Genomic DNA, 27,941 nt, shown 5'->3' on the forward strand with positions numbered 1-27,941 from the left:
CGGTAAGCAAGTCCCAGGCCACACAGAGCTGCAGCCCTGAAGTTAATGACAGAGTGAGACCAAACACACTCCCTCAGGGGCGTGAAGGTGGGTTGGTACGAGGTATGTGGACTTCCCCTTTAAGATGCTCCAGTTCACCTTAAGTTTTCTGTTGGGATTTTGCCAAGCACTGCCGGGCAAACAATCAGGCTACTGATACAAATGAAAAAATTGATTGTTTCTCTTAAAGAGAAATTCAGATTTGTATTTTCTGCACGCCTGGACAGCGGTGATTGGTTGGATAACCAGCTGGTTTGATTTTGCATTGTGACATAAGCACCCTTGTACCTCTGTGAATGGATACAATTCCTGAGGTGAAGAATTTGGCAACTGTAAATAATAATGACCCCCACATCTCTCCCTACACAGTTTTACAGACTGGTTTTACACTGGCCACAACAGCACCATGTGAATTGTACAGCAACGGCACAGTGGATTTAAAGGCTTACAAAAGCCATAGGCAGATCCAATTGTAATCCATATAGGGATCACAGAGCTTGGAGCTCATAGTAACACCTGGAATAGCTCGGACTGCAATTCAAGGGAATGGATAACAACTGAGCAGTAATACAGTTATAATGCAAACAGTATTTTGGATGCAGCAACTTTGTGTTGCAAGACACTCATAATGCTTGCAGCACAAGTGGTTATCATGATGAAAACACTGCATTGCTCTCCATTGTACTGCACTGAAACTGCAGACTGTATAGTGTCCAGTGTATAGTGTCCAGTGTCCAGTGTATAATGACCAGTGTATAGTGTCCAGTGTACAGTGTCCAGTGTCCAGTGTATAGTGTCCAGTGTATAGTGTCCAGTGTCCAGTGTCCAGTGTCCAGTGTATAGTGTCCAGTGTCCAGTGTATAGTGTCCAGTGTATAGTGTCCAGTGTCCAGTGTCCAGTGTATAGTGTCTAGTGTCCAGTGTATAGTGTCCAGTGTATAGTGTCCAGTGTACAGTGTCCAGTGTCCAGTGTATAGTGTCCAGTGTCCAGTGTATAGTGTCCAGTGTCCAGTGTCCAGTGTCCAGTGTATAGTGTCCAGTGTAGTGTCCAGTGTCCAGTGTATAGTGTCCAGTGTCCAGTGTACAGTGTCCAGTGTATAGTGTCCAGTGTATAGTGTCCAGTGTCCAGTGTCCAGTGTCCAGTGTACAGTGTCCAGTGTCCAGTGTATAGTGTCCAGTGTACAGTGTGTCCAGTGTCCAGTGTCCAGTGTCCAGTGTATAGTGTCCAGTGTATAGTGTCCAGTGTCCAGTGTCCAGTGTATAATGTCCAGTGTATAGTGTCCAGTGTACAATGTCCAGTGTCCAGTGTATAGTGTCCAGTGTACAGTGTATAATGTCCAGTGTATAGTGTCCAGTGTACAATGTCCAGTGTCCAGTGTATAGTGTCCAGTGTATAGTGTCCAGTGTCCAGTGTATAGTGTCCAGTGTACAGTGTACAGTGTCCAGTGTCCAGTGTCCAGTGCATTCCTCCTGGCTATGAGCAGACTAGCGGGTCTTACAAGGGAAATCTCCAGAGACCGATGGGCGGATCAACAAAATAATAAATAATATAAAATTAAGTAAAATTAAGGTTATATAAAATAAACAAAAAGAAAGCAGAAAAATCGTCAGCAGTAGTAAATGCGATGCAGAGCTTGAAGCTTTACAACGGAAATATCTGGGGGTTTTGGATGAAGGTAAAAAAGCACATTTTGATCCGGCTCTAAAAAGTATAACTGCCTCCCAGTACTTATTTTCAAACTCCAATTCTTCATTCCAGTGATGCAGTTTCCTTGGCTGTTTGCGCAGGCTGATTACAGGCATGGTGATGTCAGAAGCACCCAGCCCACATGGCCGGCGGTGTCATTAACACACTGAACTGGGGGGCTCAGGGTTCCTTGCAGTGTGGAACTCGGGGATGGGCAGCCCAGTGTGAAGAGTGACCTGAGAAGAATAACAACATTCAGGACAAAATTAAAGTGGAGAAAATCAGCGTTTATCTGTTCCTTTTTAACAACAGAGAAACAGCAGTTCTTTGACTTATTGCTTACTATTCAAATGATAAAGAATGACATGCCTTGTTTAGTGGAACAGGTTCATCTAACTACAAACACAACTGCTGCACACAGTTCTGCACAATGCCTCTGCACACAGCCGTACACAATGCCTCTGCACAATGCCTCTGTACACAGCTCTGCACAATGCCTCTGCACACAGCCGTACACAATGCCTCTGCACACAGCTCTGCACAATGCCTCTGCACACAGCCGTACACAATGCCTCTGCACACAGCCCTCTATAAAACGTCTGCACACAACCCTGCACAATGCCTCTACACACAGCTATGGAAAAGGCCTCTGCACACAGCCCCGCCCCATCACAGCCCCTCCCTTGCAGCCCCACCCTCACAGCTGGGCCCGCCCCATCACGGGCCCCGCCCTCATGCCCGCCCCTTCAGCGCCATGGGCGGGGGGGGGGGCCCGGCCCCCCCCCCGAGCCCCGCTACCCTCAGCCCCAGTACTATACCTGCACGTTTCTGTTGAGACTGATGGCAGGGAAGAAGAGGCCCTCCATGCTGTCGAAGGCGATGGGACCCTGCTGCTCGTCGTTCACTGAAAACGTCAGGGTCCCGTGAGCCAGGTCCAGAAGCACCCCCACCGTGGTGCCCTTACTGATCCCCCCATCCGTCCTGCCAAGAGAAACAGCACGTGATCACAGGGATCACAAGCCAGTGACACACACACACACACGCACACACACACACACACACATACACACACACACACTTCCTCCACCCCCCTGTCAGAGGAGTCCCATTGCATTGCAGTTTGAGCCTTTCCGCTCGTCCGCAGTTCTGCAGTCGATGAAGCTCGGGACCCACGAGTACACATTCAGGGCTCACCTGTTGGTGTGGGAGTTGCTGTGCATGAACCAGGAGCGGTTGTTGTCCACATACATGGCCCAGGCCTTGTCGTCCTTGCCCAGCATCACGTCCTTCAGCACGTCCGCGCGCGCCACTCCGAAGGCGGGGTCGGGGTGGTTGTCGTAGCGATCCACGCTCAGCTCCCAGTAGTGTACCCCGCGCGAGAAGCCCGTTTTCCCCAGCACCACGCGGTCGTCGTAGCTGTTGCACGTCACTGTCAGGTTGTCATTTGAGAAGATGATGTCAGGGTGGGCGGAGCTGGGGTCGAAGGTGAACCAGGCGACTGCAACACAAACGGAAAAACATTTTTGATTCACTTTCAAAAGAGCTGGTTCTATTTGAATAAACAATGTATAGGATTTTCAAATAATTAATAATGTCAGCTGTTTTCTGTAACCAGCTGACATACAAATTAAATGAGCTGACGTGATGGATAGACGAATCCCAATGCATAGCAGTTTTAGCCACTTCAGGTTTTGCTATGAGCCTTTAATGGATTAATTTTTTTTAAAATCCCTGTTACCCTTGCTCTCTGGCTTTGGGAATGATATACTATACTGTATCACTATTCAATTGAGAGGCTTCACATTTGAAAAATGCAAACCTATCTACGGCCAGAATGTCTCAAAGTGGTTTCTTTTGGGTTTATTTTCAATCCTAATTTTTTTTTTTCTACATGATTGTTGGAAGAGGAGAATTGAAACACATGGATGACAGAAGGTGCATAGCAATGAAATGAAGACGTGTACAATCCAGGGCGAAATAACACAAGGGAAACTGGTGCTGTACAGGAATAGCAGGGTTAGCTGAATTCCACTGCTCATACACTGCAATCTGAGATCAGTGGAGCAACGTTTTTTGGTTTGTAAATGTTGCTTTAAGACACGTTAAAAGATGATTCATCATAAAAAAAGATGCGCTCTTTCGCTTAACACACACAGGCACACACACACAAGCACACACACACACAAGCACACACACACACACTCACACGCACACACACACACACAAGCACACACACACACTCGCACGCACACGCACACACATTCACATGCACACACACTCACAAATGCAGAGTGACTGTGCCTGTGTGCTTGCGATGCACGAGAGGCACTGAGCTCTTTGCAGCTGGACTGATGTGTTTCGTGCAGGGAATGTAATGAACCCATACCTGCTCCCATAGTGTTTAAAACACATGAAGTGTATCCAGCTGAAACGCATGAAGAGGGGAAGAGAGAAAAGCAAAGTGACGCTTACAACGGTAAGAGAGGAGAAAGGGCAAAACCTGCAAGAGAATCAATAAGAATCCTAACCAGAGACCCCCGACTGCTGAAACACCAAAATACAGTGTGCAGTACCTTTACTCCCTGCAGCGACTGACTGCAAACATTATTTCAAACTGATCCGTGAGCAAATCCAAAGTCCCAGAAATGCTGACAGGATAATGAGGCACCTCTTAAAGGCAGCCTGAGACTGTAAACGACAGTGTCGCTACCTAGCACAGGGAGCTCTCCAGAGAACAGAGAACTAATCACAGTGATGCCTCATCCCAGTCCTGCAACAAGGCTCAGGAAAACCCTTCCCCTCCAGCTCTTCCCCGGTTTAATTAACCATAAGCTTAATTACTCAATACGATCAGTCCCTTTGCACACATTACATGCACATGTCCCTTCATTATAAAGACATGGCAGGGGAATTACCAGCGTACAAGCACAGTAAGATGTGGCACACATACAGCCAAGCATGGTTAATGCATGGCAAAGCATGGTAAAAGCATGGTAAACTTGTTTATATTGCTATCTTTGTATAGCACACCAATTTACTCCCTTCTTATTTCCCAATCTGACTCAACAGACCGCACAGCATCCAGCATAGTACATTTTCAATCCTGATCGTGGGATTAACTGAATTTGTGAATTATCGAATCGTGAAATACCAAGGGAGCCCTTCACTGTGTTTGATCTGCCAGTATCTCCCTGTGAAGACTGAGCTGCATTGCTGTCAAGTTGCCATGTGGTGTGTGTTCTTTCAGTACAGATGGTAGCTTGTCAGCGTCTTAATTAAAGGAGATGCTGCAGCAAACAGCAATAGATACCTAGCCGGGAGATCCAGGGCTCGCACTCAATGTCACAGCATTCGAAATGTTTAACCCATAGCATGCTCTATACACATTGCTAACATTACTATCAGGGGTTCAGCTGCTTTTTAATTTAAATTGAATGGCTTACAGTGTGTTTCTCAGTGTCAGTGGCTCCCTCTAATCACGCTGAGAGCGAGCTTTCTCCTGCGCTGTTTGTATGACAGACAGAGCAAAGAGAAATGCACTGGATTAGAGGGAGCCAGGAACACTGAGGAACACACATGAGAAGAGCTGCAGCCTCTAGTGAGTGAAAGATTAGAGGGAGCCAGGAACACTGAGGAACACACATGAGAAGAGCTGCAGCCTCTAGTGAGTGAAAGATTAGAGGGAGCCAGGAACACTGAGGAACACACATGAGAAGAGCTGCAGCCTCTAGTGAGTGAAAGATTAGAGGGAGCCAGGAACACTGAGGAACACACATGAGAAGAGCTGCAGCCTCTAGTGAGTGAAAGATTAGAGGGAGCCAGGAACACTGAGGAACACACATGAGAAGAGCTGCAGCCTCTAGTGAGTGAAAGATTAGAGGGAGCCAGGAACACTGAGGAACACACATGAGAAGAGCTGCAGCCTCTAGTGAGTGAAAGATTAGAGGGAGCCAGGAACACTGAGGAACACACATGAGAAGAGCTGCAGCCTCTAGTGAGTGAAAGATTAGAGGGAGCCAGGAACACTGAGGAACACACATGAGAAGAGCTGCAGCCTCTAGTGAGTGAAAGATTAGAGGGAGCCAGGAACACTGAGGAACACACATGAGAAGAGCTGCAGCCTCTAGTGAGTGAAAGATTAGAGGGAGCCAGGAACACTGAGGAACACACATGAGAAGAGCTGCAGCCTCTAGTGAGTGAAAGATCACGATGAACCCCCTAATTAATAATAATAATAATAATAATAATAATAATAATAATAATAATAATAATGTAACAGCACCGAGCAGGGCGGGTTCTTACTCTCTGCGGTCTGCATCACCAGGGTCTTGCTGTACTGCCCCACTCCGGACTTGTTGAAGGCTTTGACCCGCGAGCTGTAGGTGCTGTTGAAGTGCAGCCCGTCCACCGTGCACATGGTCTCCTTCCCCACGTACACCTCCTGCAGGCAGAGCAGAGCAGAGCACAGGGGCTCTCAGTACAGGGCTGCAGCGCCAACACTTCACAGCACAGCACACTGCTCCCCCATTCCTCCGCTAGCTGACTTACACACTTCACACCCTGTTTGACTAAAAACAGTCAAGTCTGACTCGTGGTGCTGAAGCCCGACAATCCTGCTGTTTGTTATTTTCCGTTTTGTTTTTCTCTTTCATTTGATTTTTATTGTAAAATGTTTTGGTGGGTTCCCATCACCACGCTGTTTCAGTCCTTTTTTATGTTTTTATTGGGAAGTGCCTTGGCATCATTCATGATGAGAAAAAAACATTAATTCTATTACAGTCTATTATGTAATGAAAAAGCATTGCTTTTGAAAAATGTTGCGAAAAAGACACACTTACTGTAATTCAACAGAAAAAATGGCACAAAGTGGCCTCTAGTTCCCTCCCTAACTCCCTGAACTGAACGGTCATGGCTTTGAACAATAACTCCTCAGACAGCAGCAAGCTTTTCCTTTCAAGCAAGCCAAAAGCAAATCACTCCATGCAGCACAGCAAACTGGCAGAGCAGAGCATTAATTAGAACTTAATTAGTCCTTTCTTGCATCTGTCGTTGATTGTAAATAAATGAGCTGTTCTGCAGCCTGGGTGGTGATTGTGCCTCATTGACGAGCGCTGTGCTTCTCTGAGCTCTCATTAATCTGCAGAGGTGCAGCTCCAGGGGGACTGGAACAGAGGACGAACCAGGGCAGGAAAAACAAACCAACACTGAGGCACGCATGCTGGAGTGGGCCTGTGCAGTGCAACCCATTTCAACCTGAATCAGATCATCTTTCAATCGCATTTCAAACGTGTCAGGATCGTTATACTCAGCAGTGAGGTTCAGCCATAGTTAGCAACGAAAGCCATGTGAATAAACCAGGAGCTGCGAGTCGCAGCCACTCACCCTGAACTGCCCTCCGTTACCGTCGTCGAGTTCCAGGATATAGCCGTCCACCTGCACGGTGGAGAGGGGGGGCTGTTTCCATGACAACGTGGCGCTGTTGTTGTGCGTGCAGCACTCTTCCAGCTGGAGGATAGGGGTGGCCGGCACTGGGGAGGGAACTGAGTGACCATTAGTGACGCTCTCACTCTCCCAGACACTCCCACACTCCCACAGCATTAGTGACGCTCTCACTCTCCCAGACACTCCCACACTCCCACAGCATTAGTGATGCTCTCACTCTCCCAGACACTCCCACACTCCCACAGCATTAGTGATGCTCTCACTCTCCCAGACACTCCCACACTCCCACAGCATTAGTGATGCTCTCACTCTCCCAGACACTCACACACTCCCACAGCATTAGTGATGCTCTCACTCTCCCAGACACTCACACACTCCCACAGCATTAGTGACGCTCTCACTCTCCCAGACACTCCCACACTCCTACAGCATTAGTGATGCTCTCACTCTCCCAGACACTCCCACACTCCCACAGCATTAGTGATGCTCTCACTCTCCCAGACACTCACACACTCCCACAGCATTAGTGATGCTCTCACTCTCCCAGACACTCACACACTCCCACAGCATTAGTGATGCTCTCACTCTCCCAGACACTCACACACTCCCACAGCATTAGTGCCACTTGTGAATCTCTCACACGCTGGAGGGAGCGGATTATTAATGAAGGCGGAGCTTGGCGCCGTGATGATTGTGGCGGGCAGGGCACTCAGACAGCAGGCAGGGCAGACCCTGGGATTCTCCCTTTTTACCTTTTATCTGCACGAAGTCCAGCTGGTGGATAGTCTGCAGCAGGGGCCCGCTGTCCAGAGTCAGGTCAAAGTCGGTGGTCATTCTGGGGGTCAGGGTGGCCTTCCCCCACTGATTCTCTGTCATGTGGACCCTCCGGATCAAAGCGTCCGAGATCTGAGGGCAGGAAACGCCGGAGTGACGCTGGAGACCTCTTTTAAGCAGTTCTGAGCTTTCGTTTATTGCTTATTATTTTTTCAAACAGAACAACAAATAAAACAATGATTGAAGTTGCAAAGCGTTTTGAGGTGCTGTATGGTCACAGAGATCACAAAGCGCTGGGTGTGTCTTTACGCCACTTTGCCTTGCAGTAAGCATTAGAGCTTTGCATGGTTTAATCTCTGTGAAGCAGAAGCGTTTCACAGTGCCCCTCACTGACCTGCAGGAAGCCGCTGGGGTCGTTCTCCTTGATGACCTCCAGGCAGTACTCCATCAGGCCGGTGGTCTGGCGCAGCTTGACTGTGCAGTGCGAGATCTGATCACGGACCACCTGCAGGGGGAGAGAGAGAGAGAGAGAGAGAGAGAGATAGAGAGAGAGAGAGAGAGAGACACGCAGCCATTAATGCAGCACCACCACAGCCGAGGATACACAACTTAATACAGGCTTGGCTTTACAGTAGCGATGCATCTGCATGGTCTCTGCTGGAAGACACACACTGAACTAAGGCAGCAACAGTTTTCTGACCCAGCAGAAGGTGTTAAAATTCAGTGCCCCTGCCCCTGTAACATGCAGGCAGTGCATGCAAAATGAATGCGGAAAAAAATACATTTTAAAACCTGTAAAGATGGGAATTTTTGCCAACCAAAAATAAACTATTTACCATCAAAGTAGTTTAATCTTCATGGGGTATATCTGCGAAAAAGATTTCCACATTCGTATTTCTCCTGTTAGTTCCATCAAAGGTAAAACAACTTCCATGGTGAATGTTTCAGTGTAGACCCTTCCCTCAGCTTGTAAGAGACAGCTGAAGACTGGGATGAAAGATTATAACCCAGAGTGTGCTGCAGGGGGTTGATCTTCATCCCTCCAGCTGTAATAATGAGCTGCGAGTCGCTAACACACAGAGACGCTGCCATGTCCCTGAATCCTTCCTCACCCACAGCGCCGCCGTGTCCCTGAATCCTTCCTCACCCACAGCGCTGCCGTGTCCCTGAATCCTTCCTCACCCACAGCGCTGCCGTGTCCCTGAATCCTTCCTCACCCACAGCGCTGCCGTGTCCCTGAATCCTTCCTCACCCACAGCGCTGCCGTGTCCCTGAATCCTTCCTCACCCACAGCGCTGCCTATGGGTGAGCTGCACAGTCTCCCCTAAAATCACTGCGCTGGGTATTCCCCCAGTCTTGGTTCTGTCCTGGTCCCAGAGACGAGGGCAGTTTGCGGTCCTTGTCCCAAAAGGGGACATTTGGACAGTGCTCTGCAGCATGAGAGCCGCAGGGAGGGGGCTGTGTTTGTGGGAGCAATGCCGCAGTGAGGAGGCTGTGTTTGTGGGAGCAATGCTGCAGAGAGGGGGCTGTGTTTGTGGAAGCGATGCCACAGGGTGGGGGGCTGTGTTTGTGTGAGGGGTGCCGCAGGGAGGGGGCTGTGTTTCTGGGAGCGATGCTGCAGAGAGGGGACTGTGTTTGTGGCAGCGATGCTGCAGAGAGGGGGCTGTGTTTGTGGGAGCGATGCCAAAGGGAGGGGGCTGTGTTTGTGGGAGCGATGCTGCAGGGAGGAGGAGGCTGTGTTTGTGGAAGCGATGCTGCACTGCACCCTCCTCTCTGAGCTGCAGGGCACACAGCCAGACTGTGCAAAAAGTAACCTCCAGACTAAGAGGCTAAACATAGATCCTAGTGAAAAACATAAATTAAATATATATAGGTAGAAAGAGAGGAAAGGGGTAGAAAGGTCATGGAGTGAGGGAGAGTGAAACAAGGCCCCCGGCTGGAAATGTTTTCATGGGATCTAACCCCCGGGGCAGTCACAGCTCCAACACAGAATCTCATCGACAGCTCAGCCCAGCACAGACCCCAGCGACAGCTCATCCCAGCACAGAACCACAGCGAGAGCTCATCCCAGCACAGAACCACAGCAAGAGCTCATCCCAGCACAGAACCACAGCGAGAGCTCATCCCAGCACAGAACCACAGCGAGAGCTCATCCCAGCACAGAACCACAGCGAGAGCTCAGCCCAGCACAGAACCACAGCGAGAGCTCATCCCAGCACAGACCCCAGCGACAGCTCATCCCAGCACAGAACCACAGCGAGAGCTCATCCCAGCACAGAACCACAGCAAGAGCTCATCCCAGCACAGAACCACAGCGAGAGCTCATCCCAGCACAGAACCACAGCGAGAGCTCATGCCAGCACAGAACCACAGCGAGAGCTCAGCCCAGCACAGAACCACAGCGAGAGCTCATCCCAGCACAGAACCACAGCGAGAGCTCATCCCAGCACAGAACCACAGCGAGAGCTCATCCCAGCACAGAACCACAGCGAGAGCTCAGCCCAGCACAGAACCACAGCGAGAGCTCATCCCAGCACAGAACCACAGCGAGAGCTCATCCCAGCACAGAACCACAGCGAGAGCTCATCCCAGCACAGAACCACAGCGAGAGCTCATCCCAGCACAGAACCACAGCGAGAGCTCAGCCCAGCACAGAACCACAGCGAGAGCTCATCCCAGCACAGAACCACAGCGAGAGCTCATCCCAGCACAGAACCACAGCGAGAGCTCATCCCAGCACAGAACCACAGCGAGAGCTCATCCCAGCACAGAACCACAGCGAGAGCTCATCCCAGCACAGAACCACAGCGAGAGCTCAGCCCAGCACAGAACCACAGCGAGAGCTCATCCCAGCACAGAACCACAGCGAGAGCTCATCCCAGCACAGAACCACAGCGAGAGCTCATCCCAGCACAGAACCACAGCGAGAGCTCATCCCAGCACAGAACCACAGCGAGAGCTCAGCCCAGCACAGAACCACAGCGAGAGCTCATCCCAGCACAGAACCACAGCGAGAGCTCATCCCAGCACAGAACCACAGCGAGAGCTCAGCCCAGCACAGAACCACAGCGAGAGCTCAGCCCAGCACAGAACCACAGCGAGAGCTCAGCCCAGCACAGAACCACAGCGAGAGCTCAGCCCAGCACAGAACCACAGAGAGAGCTCAGCCCAGCACAGAACCACAGCGAGAGCTCATCCCAGCACAGACCACAGCGAGAGCTCATCCCAGCACAGAACCACAGCGAGAGCTCATCCCAGCACAGACCCACAGCGAGAGCTCAGCCCAGCACAGACCCAAGGCCCCCCTCCTGATTCACCTATCTACTGGGCACATCACAGCCAGCTCTGCTCCACTGTCCTGGTTTCCGCTGGTTTGTTTTTAATATCTACAGCATCCCTCCTGCTTCATGCATCATCTGAGATCACGTGCCTGTCCAACTGATATCACTGTGGGATGCAAAGCAGTTTGCTCTGCTTGTCGTCTGCACATGTTGCCTGCTAGTTTATGGCAGGCTTTGTCTGGCGATGCTCAGACTGCCAGCTCTCTGCAGTCAAGGCTGAAGACAGGGCTTCCAGCTTGTTTAGGAGCCTCTGCTGGCTGACACCTCACTGCTGCTGTTACTATGTTGCTCTCTGCTTATTCTAGTATGCAGTGTGTGGAGGGGGATTGCTGTAACCCAGTGTTTTTACCTGTTGTGCCTGGGACACCCTGGGAAAGAAGAGTTGCAACAACCCACATCTATCCCAGCGAGCCTTAAAACCAGCTAAGTAACTTCCTAACTAACTGGCTAACTAAAAAACTAACAAATGGTTTCCAGAGCTCATAAGGAGAGGTGCCATGCAGATTCTAGCACTGCATTAATAAAACAGGGCTTGCATCTCCTGCTTTGTCAAAAGCAAGTCCCCCAGACGTCAACACATGCATTCCAAGCACAGTCCTTGATCAAAACTCACTGTTCAGGTTCAGCACTGATAACGTGTTACTGCAGCAAAGGCTGTCTGCTTCAGTTTGATGACTCACACTGCACCGTGGAGACAGGGAGAGAGGAGGGAGGAACAGAGACAGAGAAAGAGATAGAGAGGGGGGGGCAGAGAGTGAGAGAAGGAAATGTTGATGAAAAGTGACGAGGAAAGCATTTGGAAGCACAGGATCATTAAATCTAAATTAGTTTCTCCCGTTTAAATAATTGATAAGATGTTAACACGTGCCATCAAACGCATGACAAATGCCACACCGGCATCAAAGTGGAGAGTGAAGGAAGCCCAGTGCTGCCTGCACCCTGCTGTGTGAACCAGTGCAGTAAACAGTGATTGGAAAGCCTGCCGTGTTCAGTGATTTGTGTCTTACAGGGGGGCGGGTGTGGGGGGGGGTCACAGTGCAGTGCCAGGCTGAGCACAGAGGAAGCCTCTGTTGATTGCAAGCGGACAGCTCTGGGGAATCGTTAACAAGAACGAATGGAATTCATCAAGAGCTGTGGTCAGCTATCACTGGGGCCGGCTGCAAAGCACTGGCTCCTGCCTGCCTCTGTGTCCTCTCCACTGGGGGGCCTACCTGCTTCATTAAACATGAACTCCTCACAGTTATTCATGGGTTTTTAGTTTATTTTTAAAACAGTTTATTTTTATCTTCTGCTTTATGAATTATTTCGCCTCATATTTCTCGTTTCAAGAGAAAAGGTTCAGAACCATTTACACGCTTATAAGAAATGCTGGTGAGAGGTGGGGGTGAAGTGCTGTGTCTGTGAACTGGGCTCTGGGAAATGGCTTCACTCTTATGCAGTGAAGTGCTGTGTAACTGAACTGGGCTCTGGGAAATGGCTTCACTCTTATGCAGTGCTCTTTCTGTTGTGAAGAGAACTGTGGAATGGGCTTATTTTAGAAAGCCAACAATCAAAGAGAAGACTGAGAAATAAAAGAGAGAGAGAGAACTACTAACTAGAGAGAGAGTCGCAATGAAAGCGCGACTGAAGATCATCCGAAGAATCGTGTAGGTGTGCGCTGATATTGAGGCTGCAAACTGACAACGAAAACAGGTTGCAAAACTAGGAAATGCAATGGATTTATTGTCAGTTCAGAAGCAGTAACATCGTCAGCGCCCCTTCAATACAGACGCTAAGTGCAATTGATTGGTCCTCAGGTGTAAAGGTAATTCCAGGTGCGAGTAACGAGTACCTGCACACCCCTAGTATAGTGATAATGACTGGCTGTTAACTGGAAACCCTACACTGTGTGTGAAACACTCTGGTAACACATTGTTAGCATGTTTCCTGTCTTACTGCTGCTCCTGTCAGAGTCCGGCACAGAAACATCTGTCTTTGAAGTCATGTGACCAAGAAGCACAAGTCTTCTGTCCCTTCTATGACAGCAGCCCAGCCACATCTTCTCCTGGTTCCCCGTTTTCATTTTGAACCAGGAACGGGTCGGTGGGCTCCTCACTGCAATCAGCTTTTAAAACTCTCAGTGTGGAACTCAATGCCATTGACTGGTACTCAGTTGTAAAGGTGAGGGAAGGACAGTTTTTTTTTGTTTTTAAATCAACACATTAATTAAGGGATCTATTGAATATCTGCTGATAAATACTTCTTAAAGGCAATTCCGAGTATCAGCACACCCCTGCATCTTATCCCGAGTTCATATGTTTTCTACAATCTGTGTGAATTCCATGGTTCTGTAAAATGCTCTAAAAAATCCAGCTGTAGAGGTACCCTCCGAGGGTTAAAAAAAATCACTCACAGCTCTGCTGCTGAAACATCTTCAAATAAATAAAGTGCTCCCGCCCCTTTGCTTTATCTCTCTTTCCATTAGTACCTGCTACTGCTATTCTGATCGTAAATAATATAATAATTTGAACGCTGCTGCATGCATGATTCCATTCTCGCTGCCTCTCCTGCCAAACAGCCATTTCCCCTGGGGAGCCACAAATGGTTTCATCTTTTTTTTTTTTTTTTTTACACCAACTTGTTTAAAACTTAAATCCCAGCTACCAGCCGGGCGTGGAATTGGAAGCAACAATCCTGCTGATGTATTTTTTTCTGCTCTTGTTTGACATTCAGTTGGTATAATTTCTCTAATTCGGCATCAGAAAATAACAAAAAAAAAACCACTCACAGTGCCGGAGGACAGAGGTGTTCTTTTTTTATGAGCAGCTAAATGCTACTGAGCTATAGAGGCGTTTCTTAGCATCAAAGATATGCTTTTAACAGCTGTGTCCACTGCCAGGAGACGAGGGCTGATAGCATTCTCTCTGGTTTCTATCAGCATGCTAAAGCACCCAGTGGGTACTGCACACACAGCAGTTACAGCTCTGCTTGCTCTTCCCTGCTCTTTGCAGGATGTTTGCAGTGTTCAGGAGCTCTGTTCCTCCAGCACTGAGATGTACGCACTGCTACCTTGAGCTGTACAAGGCAGACCTGGGTCAGTTACAATCATAATTGTGCAATCTGCACCAAAGCACACTTGCGGAACTGTAGTTGTAATTACACCATATAATTGATTACAGTTTTTTATTTATCATTCGATCATTATTCTTGTACTTTCAACCTACCTTTGGTGACTCCATTCGTTTGAAAAAATATCTCCTCTTCATTCAGCTGTGACATAATGCAGCCAGCAGCTTCAGTGAGAGCGGTATGATTAACATTGCAAGGTGTGTCTCGCCAGTGTTTTGAATGCCAATAGCAGCTCTTTGTTTTTCTCCCTGTTGAACAGCAGCAGCTTACCTTGAGTTTGTGCTCGTGCTCCTTGTTGACCCGGGACAGCAGCTGCGCTTTCCTCCGGTTCAACGCGTCGATGAGAGCGTCACACTGAGCCACCAGGCAGGCCTCCAACTCCACGCTGTTCTCCTGTAAGGAGACGAGACCCGACTAGAACCTGACAGACCCTGAACCAGACGGACTAGAACCAGACTGACCTGGAACCAGACAGACTAAAACCTGACTGACCCGGAAACAGACAGGCTGGAACCAGACTAACATGGAACCAGACAGGCTAGAACCAGACTGACCTGGAACCAGACAGGCTAGAACTAGACTGACCTGGAACCAGACAGGCTAGAACCTGACTGACCTGGAACTAGACAGGCTAGAACCAGACAGACATTTACCCAAAACATTTTAAACAATTTGTGTCGGGGGACTATAAAAGAGAAAGCATCATTTCATCATTACTGACCACGCATTCATTCACTGAACTGTTTCAAATGTTTAGCAACTTAGAACACGGTTATTGAAGACGTGCATGTGTGAGATGCCTAACATCCCAGGGAGGTGCAGGGCTGTGGTGGAGGCACTTGGTCTGACGAGTGCCCAGAAGGGGTCACAGTAGAAACTTGTGATGAAGAGTGGAGCGGGTGTGAGAATTGCATCACACACCAGCCATTCTTAACATGCTTGGGTTTTGACAAAGTATTCTGTTGTGTCACCTAAATATGGACTGAATGAACAGTTACAAAGAAAAAGTGAAGGAGAGAATGATCCAGGAGGTTCTGATTTTAGTACGGCTTCATGAACTGGAAACTCATGAACTGGGACCAAGAGCGTACTGCGTTCAAGACAAGACTGACAGACCGACAGGACAGACAGACAGCAGCAATTAGGGTGAAGGGCTGGGCCTTTCACTGCTATTAATATTATAATAATAATAATAATAATAATAATAATAATAATAATAATAATAGTATTAGTAGTAGTGGTATTTAAGTTCAAGACACACTGAAGCAATTTTCTACATAATATATTAAAAAAACTAAATGCCTTTTTGATTTTATTGATTTTTCAACACATAAAAAATAAAATCACGTCAATGTTCTTTATTTGGACGGTAGACCGTGTTAAGAATGGCTGAGCAGTGGAAGGTGTTGCAATACCCAGGGCCAGTCCTGTCCACGGAACGGTGCCCAGCTCAGACCTCCTCCCTGCTGGTCCCTCACCTGCACAGTCCCCCAAACTGACGCCACTACCGGCCTCCCCGGGGCTTCTGTGGGCTGCACGAGGGAGAAGAAGACGGCGTGTACAGAATCATGTGAGGAGAGCTGTGCACATCTCTATAGCACCATGCAGGGCATCTGTATAGCACCATGCAGGGTGCTGGAGAGCTGTGCACATCTCTATGCACCATGCAGGAGCACTGGAGATCTGTATAGCACCATGCAGGGCACTGGAGATCTGTATAGCACCATGCAGGGCACTGGAGAGCTGTGCACATCTCTATAGCACCATGCAGGGCGCTGGAGATCTGTATAGCACCATGCAGGGCGCTGGAGAGCTGTGCACATCTCTATAGCACCATGCAGGGCGCTGGAGAGCTGTGCACATCTCTATAGCACCATGCAGGGCGCTGGAGAGCTGTGCACATCTCTATAGCACCATGCAGGGTTCTGGAGATCTGTGCACATCTCTATAGCACCATGCAGGATGCTGGAGATCTGTATAGCACCATGCAGGGCGCTGGAGAGCTGTGCACATCTCTATAGCACCATGCAGGGCACTGGCGAGCTGTGCACATCTCTATAGCACAATGCAGGGCTCTGGAGATCTGTGCACATCTCTATAGCACCATGCAGGGCACTGGAGAGCTGTGCACATCTCTATAGCACCATGCAGGGAAATAAGAAATTGGCCTCTTAAAATGAGCATGATCTCACAAATCGCTTGACTGAAACCCCTCTCCCATCCCTTGTTATATGCTACTACACCAGAATTCAATCAACTACCATGAGTTCCCATGTAATTACATCAGGTAACAAGAGGCTGTTTGCAAGGGCACTCCCTGTAATGAGACAGTAGTTAACGTGTAAGAGCAGGATCCAATAGTAATTAAGCTGTTATTACAATGTTATTACATGGCTAGTCATGCCCTGTACTTAAAAGTGCTTGCAGCTTTGTCTTTAAGCCGTCTATCATGAATTAACCGCAGCGTAACATTGTGCAGAAAGCCAAGGAGACGAGTGCCTTCAGCACTTGGACAGATTGCACGCCAGCCAGGGCAGTGGTGATGGAGGGGTGTTGACCTGGGCTGGTCTGTGCAGAACGGTACCTGAATCTGTTGGACCATGTTCCTCAGCTGCACCAGAAACTCCTTGGCTTCCTTGGCCCGGTCCGAGAGGATGTTCAGAGCCAGGGACAGCTGACCCTGCGGAACACAGAAAGGGCAACGAGTTCAGAATCATGAAATACAAAGATATTCCCCCAGATGAACTTCCAGATGATTTCCAACTCAGCACATACAGCATGGCACATGAAACTCTTACAGCATTTAAACCTCTTAGCATCGATTCAACTCAACAACCCCTATTACATGACACCTCTTGAACAGAGGAACAGATTCCTGAAAGCAAGCCTTCCCCCGTTCCATGTCTGATTTTTTTTCTATGTAAATTTTGTTTTCATGTTTTGAAATCCCTTTGGGGGAGCTCCGAATGCAATTCACCACGCAAGAGACGCTGGGAAGGTAATTGCTGCCTCTATTGTATTCTATTGCAGCCTCATCATTCCCAGCTGTGACGTGCAGCACACTGAACGCAGGCTGTTGCCTGAGTTACTGCCCCTTTATCGTCAGGCAACCACCATTAGAGTAGCGTTAATCACAACCATCGCACTCCCTCTCACTCCCCCACCTCCATCACAACCAACGCACTCCCTCTCACCCCCCCGCCTCCATCACAACCATCGCACTCCCTCTCACCGCCCCGCCTCCATCACAACCATCGCACTCCTTTCTACGAGCGCTGGCTGGGATATGGGAAGACAATGGCTGCAGAGGATTGGGCGCCCGAAAGGCATTATCCAACATGCCCAAAACCCCGACACTACATACAGCTGTATCCACCACCAGAACCAAGAACTGTAGGTGTGACCGTTTCACTAGCAAAGGGATCTGCATTGAACCCAGGTGGTAAAAACCACCTCCCTTCTTGGCTGCACCAAGAACTAAACATAAGCATACACACCACCGCCAACTGCTGGACATTTCATGCATAACAACCCACTGGAGTGAATTGCAACTACCACAAAAAACAGTACAGTGAGTTTTCTACTTCAAACTGACACAACACAGCAGCGGCTCAGGGATTTCTCAGCGTTCTTTCTGTTCCCAGCCCTGCAGGATCCTCTCCCAGGATGTTGGTCTCTCTGTCACTGTGACCGGGTGAAAAACCCTCGCTTGTAAATATGTTTATTTCAGAGATGTATTTAGTGTTAACCTATTTTCCTTTCCTTCCCTCACATTCTGCAGTATAAATGCACAGAATTCCACCAGCTACAGCAACAATAGTATTATCTTTACCTTCTTATTGAAGTGTGTTAAATGTATTGCTTTAAACCCCACCCCTCTCTAGGGCTGTACACTCAGTAACAAGTAAGATGGTAAGCTCTTTACTTAAAGACTTTGGGGGTAATTTACTAAGGCTAATGAAAGCTAATCCGATAAGAGCTTCCTGCTTATAACGCTCAACTTATCCACCGCTGCTTTCCCCTTATTAATAATATCCACGTTCTTATCATGTCCCAGGAATCTTTCCATCTGCAGTGTTTCAGCAAGCAAGCAAGGCTCTTCGTATCTGGAATGTCTCCAATGCTCTCTGCGGTTTCTCCAGCAGCAGTGAGGAGGTCAGCATGCTCACATGGAACTGACTGCGAGTGAGTGAGGGAGTGAGTGAGTGAGTGAGTGAGTGAGTGGGTGAGTGAGAGTATGTGAGTGAGTGAGGGAGTGGGTGAGAGTGAGTGAGTGAGTGGGTGGGTGAGTGACTGAGTCTGTGAGTGTTTGAGTGAGTGAGTGAGTAAATGAGTGTGTGAGAGTACGTGAGTGAGTGTGAGTGAGTGCCTGCCTGCCTGCACTGGCTACGACGGGCCATCACAGTAAAAGCACTCCTCGGACTGAAACAACACCAGGACAAAACCAAATACAAATATATGCCACAGCCGCCCACTCCAGGGCAACTAAAACAACTGACCTCGGGGCGACCTGAAACCCAACACTCGCTGCCCTGTTGGGACAGATATTAGTAGACACTGTGGCTGCCTGGAAACAATGTTCTAAAAACAACAAACTCAGGGCTCAGCAGTTCCAGCCACAGCACTGCCAACCGAGGAAGAATGAGAGTCAACGGGCTGCTCTGATCAAGCAAACATCATGAACTCATCTGTCCTGCAGGGCTGCAGTGCACTGAACAGCACGCTGATGCTTTGGGAATACCGTCTTGCATGTAGGTGTGTTTGCATGAGCGTGCTGCATGCCTGTTGGTCGACGACTCTTGCAGAAATATCTCCCTTTTCTAGAAGCAGTGCAACTACCTGCAGAGCGAAAGAGTGTTCACTTTGGTTTTCAAAGATTCCACAGTTCTAGCAGTGAGGAAAGTTAATAACATTTTTTTTCTATGTACAGTAGATTCTAATAGTTTTGTTTTAAACTTTTATACTGATTGCTAATGAGAGGGTTGGAATGCATAAAACTATCTGGACCTGTTTCACCAAGTTCTTTAATCCAAATGTCTCAGAGTGTGTGTGTGTGTGTGTGCGTGTGTGGGCGTGTGCGTGAGTGTGGGTGGGTGTGAGTGTATGTGTGTATGTGTGTGTGCGTGTGTGTATGAGTGTGTGTGGGTGTGAGTGTGTGTGTGTGTGTGTGTGTGTGTGTGTGTGTGTGTGCGTGGGTGTGAGTGTATGCGTGGGTGTGTGTGTGTGCGTGGGTGTGTGTGTGTGTGTCCGCTCCCTAAGAAACCAGCCTGCCCTCCCCCTTTCCCCTCCTCCTCCCCTCCCTAAGAAACCAGCCTGCCCTCCCCCTTTCCCCTCCTCCTCCCCTCCCTAAGAAACCAGCCTGCCCTCCCCCTTTCCCCTCCTCCTCCCCTCCCTAAGAAACCAGCCTGCCCTCCCCCTTTCCTCTCCTCCTCCCCTCCCTAAGAAACCAGCCTGCCCTCCCCCTTTCCTCTCCTCCTCCCCTCCCTAAGAAACCAGCCTGCCCTCCCCCTTTCCCCTCCTCCTCCCCTCCCTAAGAAACCAGCCTGCCCTCCCCCTTTCCCCTCCTCCTCCCCTCCCTAAGAAACCAGCCTGCCCTCCCCCTTTCCTCTCCTCCTCCCCTCCGTAAGAAACCAGCCTGCCCTCCCCCTTTCCTCTCCTCCTCCCCTCCGTAAGAAACCAGCCTGCCCTCCCCCTTTCCTCTCCTCCTCCCCTCCGTAAGAAACCAGCCTGCCCTCCCCCTTTCCCCTCCTCCTCCCCTCCCTAAGAAACCAGCTCAACCATAACAGCCATTTACTATTAATAAGCACAGCAGCCCACGCCTGCAGCAAGAAAGATTCATACGCCAATCTCATTTCACTGGGGTTCCAGGATCCTCAATGCACAGTCCTGTATATTGAACCCTAATGCAATCAGGAGATTCCCCACAGCATGTGCTACATGTGCAGAACAGCATACAACGACATTCCACATGGCAATTTCGAACACAGAAAGCACATCAGCCAACAGCAATAAAAAATGCTAGTGCTTTCAAATGAGTTTATTTCCACAGAGAGACCATGGCTTGTGTGTCACAATGTGAACTATCCACACTCCGCTACCAAATAGACGTTTCAAATACAAATACCAATAATACAATGATGTATTAATGTGACTTTGTGTCAATGCTTCTGGTAATCTGAAGTGCAGGATCACACGTGGGATCCTGATCAACCCTGATTCACAGCAAGGTAAGAGGGGCTTGTGTAAGCACTGTCTGCATGGAGCTGTCTGTGGTGCTGGACCTAGGAATCATCTCTTCTCAAACACAGCCCTGCTGGGGTGGGTGAATACAGACTCCACTCTGAGCCAACTTATCCTGCCCTGTTTCCATCTGCCACTGGGAAAGCACTTTCAAACCGGCCCTGTTTGTTTCCATTGGCAGCAGACTGAGAGCAAATCAGTTTAAACTAGGACTTCATCAGCCCCAGCTGGGGTCAGTCTGGAGACTCTACCTAACGCATTTTAACTTGTGACTTTGTAAAAAGCCTGTCTTGATGAATTCTCTTGTTTTATATTCGCGAGCCTGGCTGAGACTCTGCTGTTGGCTTCTTTAATGACATTCTCAAACTTAGAATTCCTTGTGAAATGTGAACAACCCGTAAGTAAAAGCTTTGTAAATGCCTCTGCTTAACTGCCTTTCCCCAGCCACCTGTTAGCATCGCTCTGAAGTCTGTAGAAAAGTCCTGTTGTGCTTCTTCTTCACTGAGCTGAATTCATTCTGCCTGCTCCTCTGTGTGGCAGACAGATGGCTGAGAAGTCAGTCCTGCTTGCAGTCAGCTCTGCAGCTCAAAATAACAGCTTCCTGTGTGTCTGTGACTGGCACACACATGCTACCAAGCTGTTCATTCTGGAGTACTGGTACCATGCATGCCCAAAGAGCTACTGATACACAACGAGAAGCTAGATTAGCTAAATTCTCAAAGCTCATCAGCATTAACATCACCCAGTACACTTCAATTACTTACTCACATATTCCATTCAGAGGCTTGCAGTCATATTGTAACTGGTGTTTAACACCACTGACAAACAAACAGAGAATTCCACCTAAAAAAAATAAATCTAAAAAAAAAAAAAATTAAACAAAATGTATGATTCATACACATCCCTCTGCCTCCCCCAACTCCACCCCTGAATCTACCCCCTTGATCAGTGCCCGCGCTCACACAGCCCTCACTGCAGATCAGTGCCCGCGCTCACACAGCCCTCACTGCAGATCAGTGCCCGCGCTCACACAGCCCTCACTGCAGATCAGTGCCCGCGCTCACACAGCCCTCACTGCAGATCAGTGCCCGCGCTCACACAGCCCTCACTGCAGATCAGTGCCCGCGCTCACACAGCCCTCACTGCAGATCAGTGCATGTGCTCACACAGCCCTCACTGCAGATCAGTGCCCGCGCTCACACAGCCCTCACTGCAGATCAGTGCCCGCGCTCACACAGCCCTCACTGCAGATCAGTGCCCGCGCTCACACAGCCCTCACTGCAGATCAGTGCCCGCGCTCACACAGCCCTCACTGCAGATCAGTGCCCGCGCTCACACAGCCCTCACTGCAGATCAGTGCCCGCGCTCACACAGCCCTCACTGCAGATCAGTGCCCGCGCTCACACAGCCCTCACTGCAGATCAGTGCCCGCGCTCACACAGCCCTCACTGCAGATCAGTGCCCGCGCTCACACAGCCCTCACTGCAGATCAGTGCCCGCGCTCACACAGCCCTCACTGCAGATCAGTGCCCGCGCTCACACAGCCCTCACTGCAGATCAGTGCCCGCGCTCACACAGCCCTCACTGCAGATCAGTGCCCGCGCTCACACAGCCCTCACTGCAGATCAGTGCCCGTGCTCACACAGCCCTCACTGCAGATCAGTGCCCGCGCTCACACAGCCCTCACTGCAGATCAGTGCCCGCGCTCACACAGCCCTCACTGCAGATCAGTGCCCGTGCTCACACAGCCCTCACTGCAGATCAGTGCCCATGCTCACACAGCCCTCACTGCAGATCAGTGCCCGTGCTCACACAGCCCTCACTGCAGATCAGTGCATGTGCTCACACAGCCCTGGGCTGCACTATGTGTGTGACAGCGGGGGTGTCAGAATGCCAGGACAGGACTAGGGCAGCTCACAGCAAGTAACCCAAGGGGAGCACAGACCCTGCAACCTGGGCACTGCCCTCTCAAACACCTCTCTCTATTGTTATTTGAAACAATAAGAATGCAAGAGCAGGATGCTTGAGCTGCTGCAAGGCATATTGCCCCAGGAAGCTAGAAAGGCCTTCTGCTGCCCACTGAAATGCATGCTTGTCACTTCTGTATGCAGAGTGCTGGCTGAGGTGACCCAGTATTCCTGTACAACAACTTGCCATAAACCGAAGCCTGGGACAGCTTTTACATGCCACTAGCAGTCTGTCTGTTCAGTCCAGTTTCATTGTATATGAGAGAACTAATTAAAAGAAAAGGTTTCTCTCTGAATCACTCAGACTAGCTGGCCTGATTTATGCAAAGCTACACCGTTCTGTCATGGAAATATTGTCTTGTAAAAACAGGTAGACAGAATACAGCTGGTTAGCCTGCTGACAGGTATTCTTCATTTATTTATTTGATTTGCTGTTGAAATAGTGAGAGCCATTTAAATTCAAGGAGGGCACTAGCTGGCCTGTAGTTTTTTTTTCTCATTTCTCAGTGTGTATAAGTAAATACGAAAGGTGTTTGTGGAATTGCAAAAGCGTTGTTACAGGTGTTACACGCTGGATAGACGCGATATGAAGGGTTAATGACAGCTGATTTGTACTGTCAAATGACCACTCAAAGGAGACTGAGAAATGCAAGCATGCACGGCACCAAGCAGATTCCTAGATGTCCAGCGTGGATTCGTATTCCCAGCTTCACTCTGAAATGGATGCCACTGTGCATTTGTTGTGCGTTGCCATCTGTAACAAGCTTTTACAAAGCTCTGCAATGTGGTTTACCTAAATTCTGTGATGGTTTTGCTACAGTAAGCTCCAATAAACTGTTATAAGGGGGGCTCCATTGACGGCAGTAACCGTGAACATGTGCATTATGACTCAGCTTTGCCCGGTGCCTCAGAACTTCAGCTGCTGTGGACCCAGGTGCAGAACCCAGCCCAGAGAGACTGATGCCTTTCCCCAGTGAGCTACAGCTACAGCTCTCTCCAGCAGCGAAGCTTCCATGAATCCTATGCTGTGCCCGGCTGAAAGATTGGATCTGCGGAGTGCTGAATGGAGCAGGCAGTGGGCGTAGCTGTACAGGGGTTAAGTTGACTTTAACAGCAGAGACACTTCCAGTCCCTTAACACCACAAGAAGCAAATCATAATCACACAGCTGAATCGCTGCTGCTTACAGTAAAAGGACTGGCAACTCAACAAGCTGTCTGTCTGCAGTATTAGACGACTCTGATGGATCTCTGTCTGGATCCTGCTTGCTCAATGATCCTGCATACAGTCCTCCTAACCCTTCTGTAAAATACCCTGTTTAAGTTTTAGAACAGGGGTGTCCAGTCCTGGTCCTGGAGGGCCATTCCACTGCAGCTTTACCAGGAACAAGAACATAATAATGAACTATTTCAGGGTCTGGATGGATGTTTAACGGTTCAGTTGTCAGTGCACAAATACTGAACCATGGCGCTCTAATGGATAACCACAGCATCCCATTGCCTTTGGTATGGCAAAATCTGATTGCTACCAACAGTTTACTTCCTGTCGCTGCTTTGCCATTGCTGATCTCCCCACGCATTATTTCCTCTCTTTTCTAATTCCTATTCCAGGGAGCTGCGCTGATCACTGAAGCAGTGGGTGCTGTGGCTGCTGCTGCCTTTCAGTGAGACAAAGAGATCCCCAGCCCCCGGACTCCCTCGCCATAGCAACGCTGTTTACACCAGGGAATGTTCACCAGGTTCCCAGCAGCTCAGTATCTCTGATCCTCAAACACACTCGCTGTTGCACACAGGCTGCAGCCCCCTCAGCATCTGACCCTGAGATTGCAGAACTCTTTACAATGCTAGCCTAGAAAGGCAGACCATGATAATAAAGCAGAGCTGAGCAGAATTGTAATGCTCAAGAAAAGCACAGCCAAGCTCACCAATGCCTGTTATTCACTATCCTCCAGTTTATCATGAATGCTTGAGACTGTGTTTGAGAAAGGCAATGCAAAATGAACGGGCACGTTTGCAATGATATTTTGTTGCTTTTTTGATCATTTCAGCTGAAGTGATCTCAAGCAGCTATGTGCATTCACACACGGTTATCTATGATGACAGCGCTGCACAAAACAATCAATACCAAACTTCAAACTCTAAATGCCCAAATGATTAAACTATCAGTAAATTCTAAATAAAATGCGATGTTCTACCTTTTTTTCCAAAGGCTACAGGCATCTTGACCACGTCGAATAACCGTCTCGTCCCGAGTGATATGAATTTCCATACACATCTCCAAAGGCTTTGTTCAGAACATCCTTTTTTGTTTATTTTTAATTTTTTTTACGAGTTGCCAATTATATTTTGCATGTTTGCACTTCTCCAGTTTGGCTCTGTTTTACTGCACTGTTGAATTATTGCATTGTATTGTATTGTATTCTGTGTTCCACTGTAAAGGCTGGCATTGCTTTGAGGCGAATACCTCAGGAATGTTTATATCAATTCTAACATAGCACTGTAGGGAGCATCAATCTGATAGGGTGAGGCGCTGGGTAATCAGTAGCTTTGGACAGCGTAGGATTTAAGAAGGTGATTTACTCAGCCTGTGCTTGGCTTGCTTTTTAATGGGCCACACTGTAAAGGGCTCTCCTGCACTCATGCTGTGCTCCAGGGCAGGAGGTCAGGGTTTCTGAGCAGGAATCCAATCCAATCCTTTCAGAATGGAAAGAAGGACGGGTAAGGGGGTGGGGTGAGGGGATGGGGGGGTCTAGCTGATCTACCACGGGCCTCGTTGGGCAGTGGAGCATCTCCATCATTCCACCATTTTTCTTGACTCTGTAGAAACTCACTCACTCACATTGCTCTGCGATGTTTCAACAAGAACTGGAAATCTTTCAATGTTAATTATTTCCCTTACCTACAGTACACAGAGATATTCCTTACTCCACATCCACACTGCAACATGCACCCCTCGATACGGTGCTATCCTAGTCACGGGACAAGAGGCTGGACTAGCAATTACTAGAGTCTTCAGGGTACTTTGGCACATGCCTTATATTCAAACCCCTTGCAAAACTTTGATTGCATTGGATTTACACCATCAATTTACAGAAGGAAAACAATAGTTCTGATTTTGCCTGTATTCATTGGTAAAAAGAAAAAAGTGGAATCTCTGGGAGACACCACGATGAATGTGTATTGTGCAAACTGCCTGTACAGCCTATCCGAATAGCATTACAGCAAGGCAGTGGTGCTGCCCAGTACTACAGCGCTCACAGTGCTGCGTTCATTTACACACACACACACACACACACACACACACATGTAATATGGACATGGTAGATCTCGATGTCTCCCTGCCGTTAACAAAGCTCTCATCAGTTCGGGACTTCAGTTACGATGCTTCTAGTTTTTTGTATTGGTTTCTGGGGAATTCTCTGCTCATCAGTATGGCTCTTTGAACCCAAGTGTTGCGCAGCTTGGTTCTGAATATCGGGAACTCATTATTAATGCAAGACAGACGCTAATCGCACGCCTTCTGCTCTAACTGGAGAATGGATGAACTGGAATGAAGGCAGCAAAGCCGCGCTCTCTCAATCGAGCCTCACTGATAAACCACTGCATTGCATTTCTTTTTAACTTTTAGAAACGATTATATATTGTGTTGAGGAAAATGGCAATTATTTCTGCTATGCAGCTGTCGTTTAATTAGTATATTCAAGATATACTGTACTTAATATTTATAATAACATGCAACTAAAGCCGGTATTCACTTTGCCGTCGCTGGTTGACTTTAATTATTAACGCGCAACGACCGTTTGCCTGGGTGCGAATAACTTAATGTGTTCTACTTTGCAAATGTTACAAAAAAACACTCGAAAACGTATTAAATTTACAGTCTGGTTGGGAAAGTTACTGCAATACTGTTACTATCTGTACGTCTATGACATGTTTATACGTGTTTGTTTGAGTCAGTTCACCCCCTTCCCTCGATCTGAACAAGCTGATGGTATCTGCTTTTGTGATTCCCATTGCAAAAATGCACACGTTAGCTAATCTGCAAAGTACTGCAGCACTCTTAAAGCACTGTAGTTTACTATAAAGGATACATTATGAACGTCAGTAGCCTATACGATAGGAAATCACGGTGTTTTTACGCTACTAATACAATGTTTTTTGTTTTTTTTTATGGGAAAGAATCCTATTGTAAACGTTATGGGATGCGGTTAGTAAGTAGAATTACAGGACCGGTTGCACTTAGCAAAAGTTAGTTACACCTAACATAATAATAATAATAATAATAATAATAATAATAATAATAATAATAATAATAATAATAATTCTCAACTTTTACTATGTTTAAAATAACAATCTTACCTTGTGTAACTTCCACATCGCTCCCAGCGCCTTAACTTCGTGGCTGGAGTGCTTTCCTTCTTCCAGACACTGGTAACAGACTGGAATCTTGCACTGGACACAGTACATGCTGTGGTTCTCCAGTTCGTGCTCGGTACAAGTGGAGATTTTCCGGGGGCTAAGCCTGCGGCTCACCCGGCCCTGGGCTGGAGGTACCAGGTGGTGCTTGGCGAGCGGGCCCCGCGGAGGGTGGCACCGCAGGCGGCACGGGTCGCAGTAGAAGACGTCGCACTGCTCGCACATTACCGTGGCCTCCTTGGGGCTCTTTTCGCACAACTGACACCTCAAGGCGGCCGCTTTGCTCTGCTGGTACCGATCGACCACTCCTTCCAGCACCCTGTTCTTGGGGAAACTGCGGAGCCCCCGGTCGTCCAGAATTAGGCTACGATGGCACTGCGGGCAGGTAATGCAGGAGTTGCGGGGGATGGGGGGTAAGGAGCCTGGGTGCAGAAGCAGGTGATGCTGGGGAGGAGGAGGAGGGGCGGTTGGGGGGAAAACCCGCACCCCGCTCGGGGATTTCTGGCAAGGGGTAGTCGGGACACTAGCGAAGCCCCCGTACGAGCCGTAGCCGCTGTCCGCCTCGCTGTACAAGCTCATTTTATCCAAATCCAGGTAGTCATAATCCGAGACCCCCGAGCCAGAAGCCCGGCTACTCTGCGGAGATTCGGCGTCAGGGGTCTGGACTGAAATATTCCGGGCGCACGCCAAGCAGATGTTGTGGGAGCATGGCAATATGATGGGTTCCCGGAACAGCGATCCGCAAACTGGGCATTTTAATTCTTCTTCCATTTCTTCCATAGGTGGTTGGGTTATTTTTGCAGGTAAATAAAAATAGCTTACTTTGTAAGTGAGCAAGTTTATCAAACGTTGCAGTAAACCCGGGCAGTGGTTTAGCGTCTGCTTGTCTATAGCTAGCTGCAGCACACAGCACCCGGCTCGGCTGTTGCA

General features: G+C 48.6%; 1 protein-coding gene across 4 annotated transcripts; it reads right to left on the minus strand.

Moving 5' to 3' along the window:
• Positions 1-1,425: 1,425 nt before the first annotated feature.
• Positions 1,426-27,923, minus strand: LOC121329735 (E3 ubiquitin-protein ligase TRIM9). 4 transcript variants are annotated; one of them, XM_041275466.1, is made up of 11 exons: positions 26,955-27,923; positions 16,975-17,070; positions 14,661-14,783; positions 8,336-8,446; positions 7,920-8,073; positions 7,108-7,253; positions 6,028-6,166; positions 4,112-4,150; positions 2,920-3,223; positions 2,544-2,706; positions 1,426-1,961 (listed from the first exon to the last, which is right to left on the minus strand). In XM_041275466.1, the coding sequence occupies exons 1-11, from the start codon at positions 27,789-27,791 to the stop codon at positions 1,884-1,886; spliced, it is 2,190 nt and encodes a 729-aa protein (XP_041131400.1). In that variant the 5' UTR covers positions 27,792-27,923; the 3' UTR covers positions 1,426-1,883. The 4 variants fall into 4 exon arrangements, with proteins under 4 accessions (XP_041131400.1, XP_041131399.1, XP_041131402.1 ...); XM_041275465.1 differs by having other exon boundaries at positions 7,108-7,265; XM_041275468.1 differs by lacking the exon at positions 4,112-4,150.
• Between the last annotated feature and the right edge of the window lie 18 nt (positions 27,924-27,941).

The sequence above is a fragment of the Polyodon spathula genome, chromosome 17 (genome assembly GCF_017654505.1).
Source record: "Polyodon spathula isolate WHYD16114869_AA chromosome 17, ASM1765450v1, whole genome shotgun sequence".
NCBI lineage: Eukaryota > Metazoa > Chordata > Actinopteri > Acipenseriformes > Polyodontidae > Polyodon > Polyodon spathula.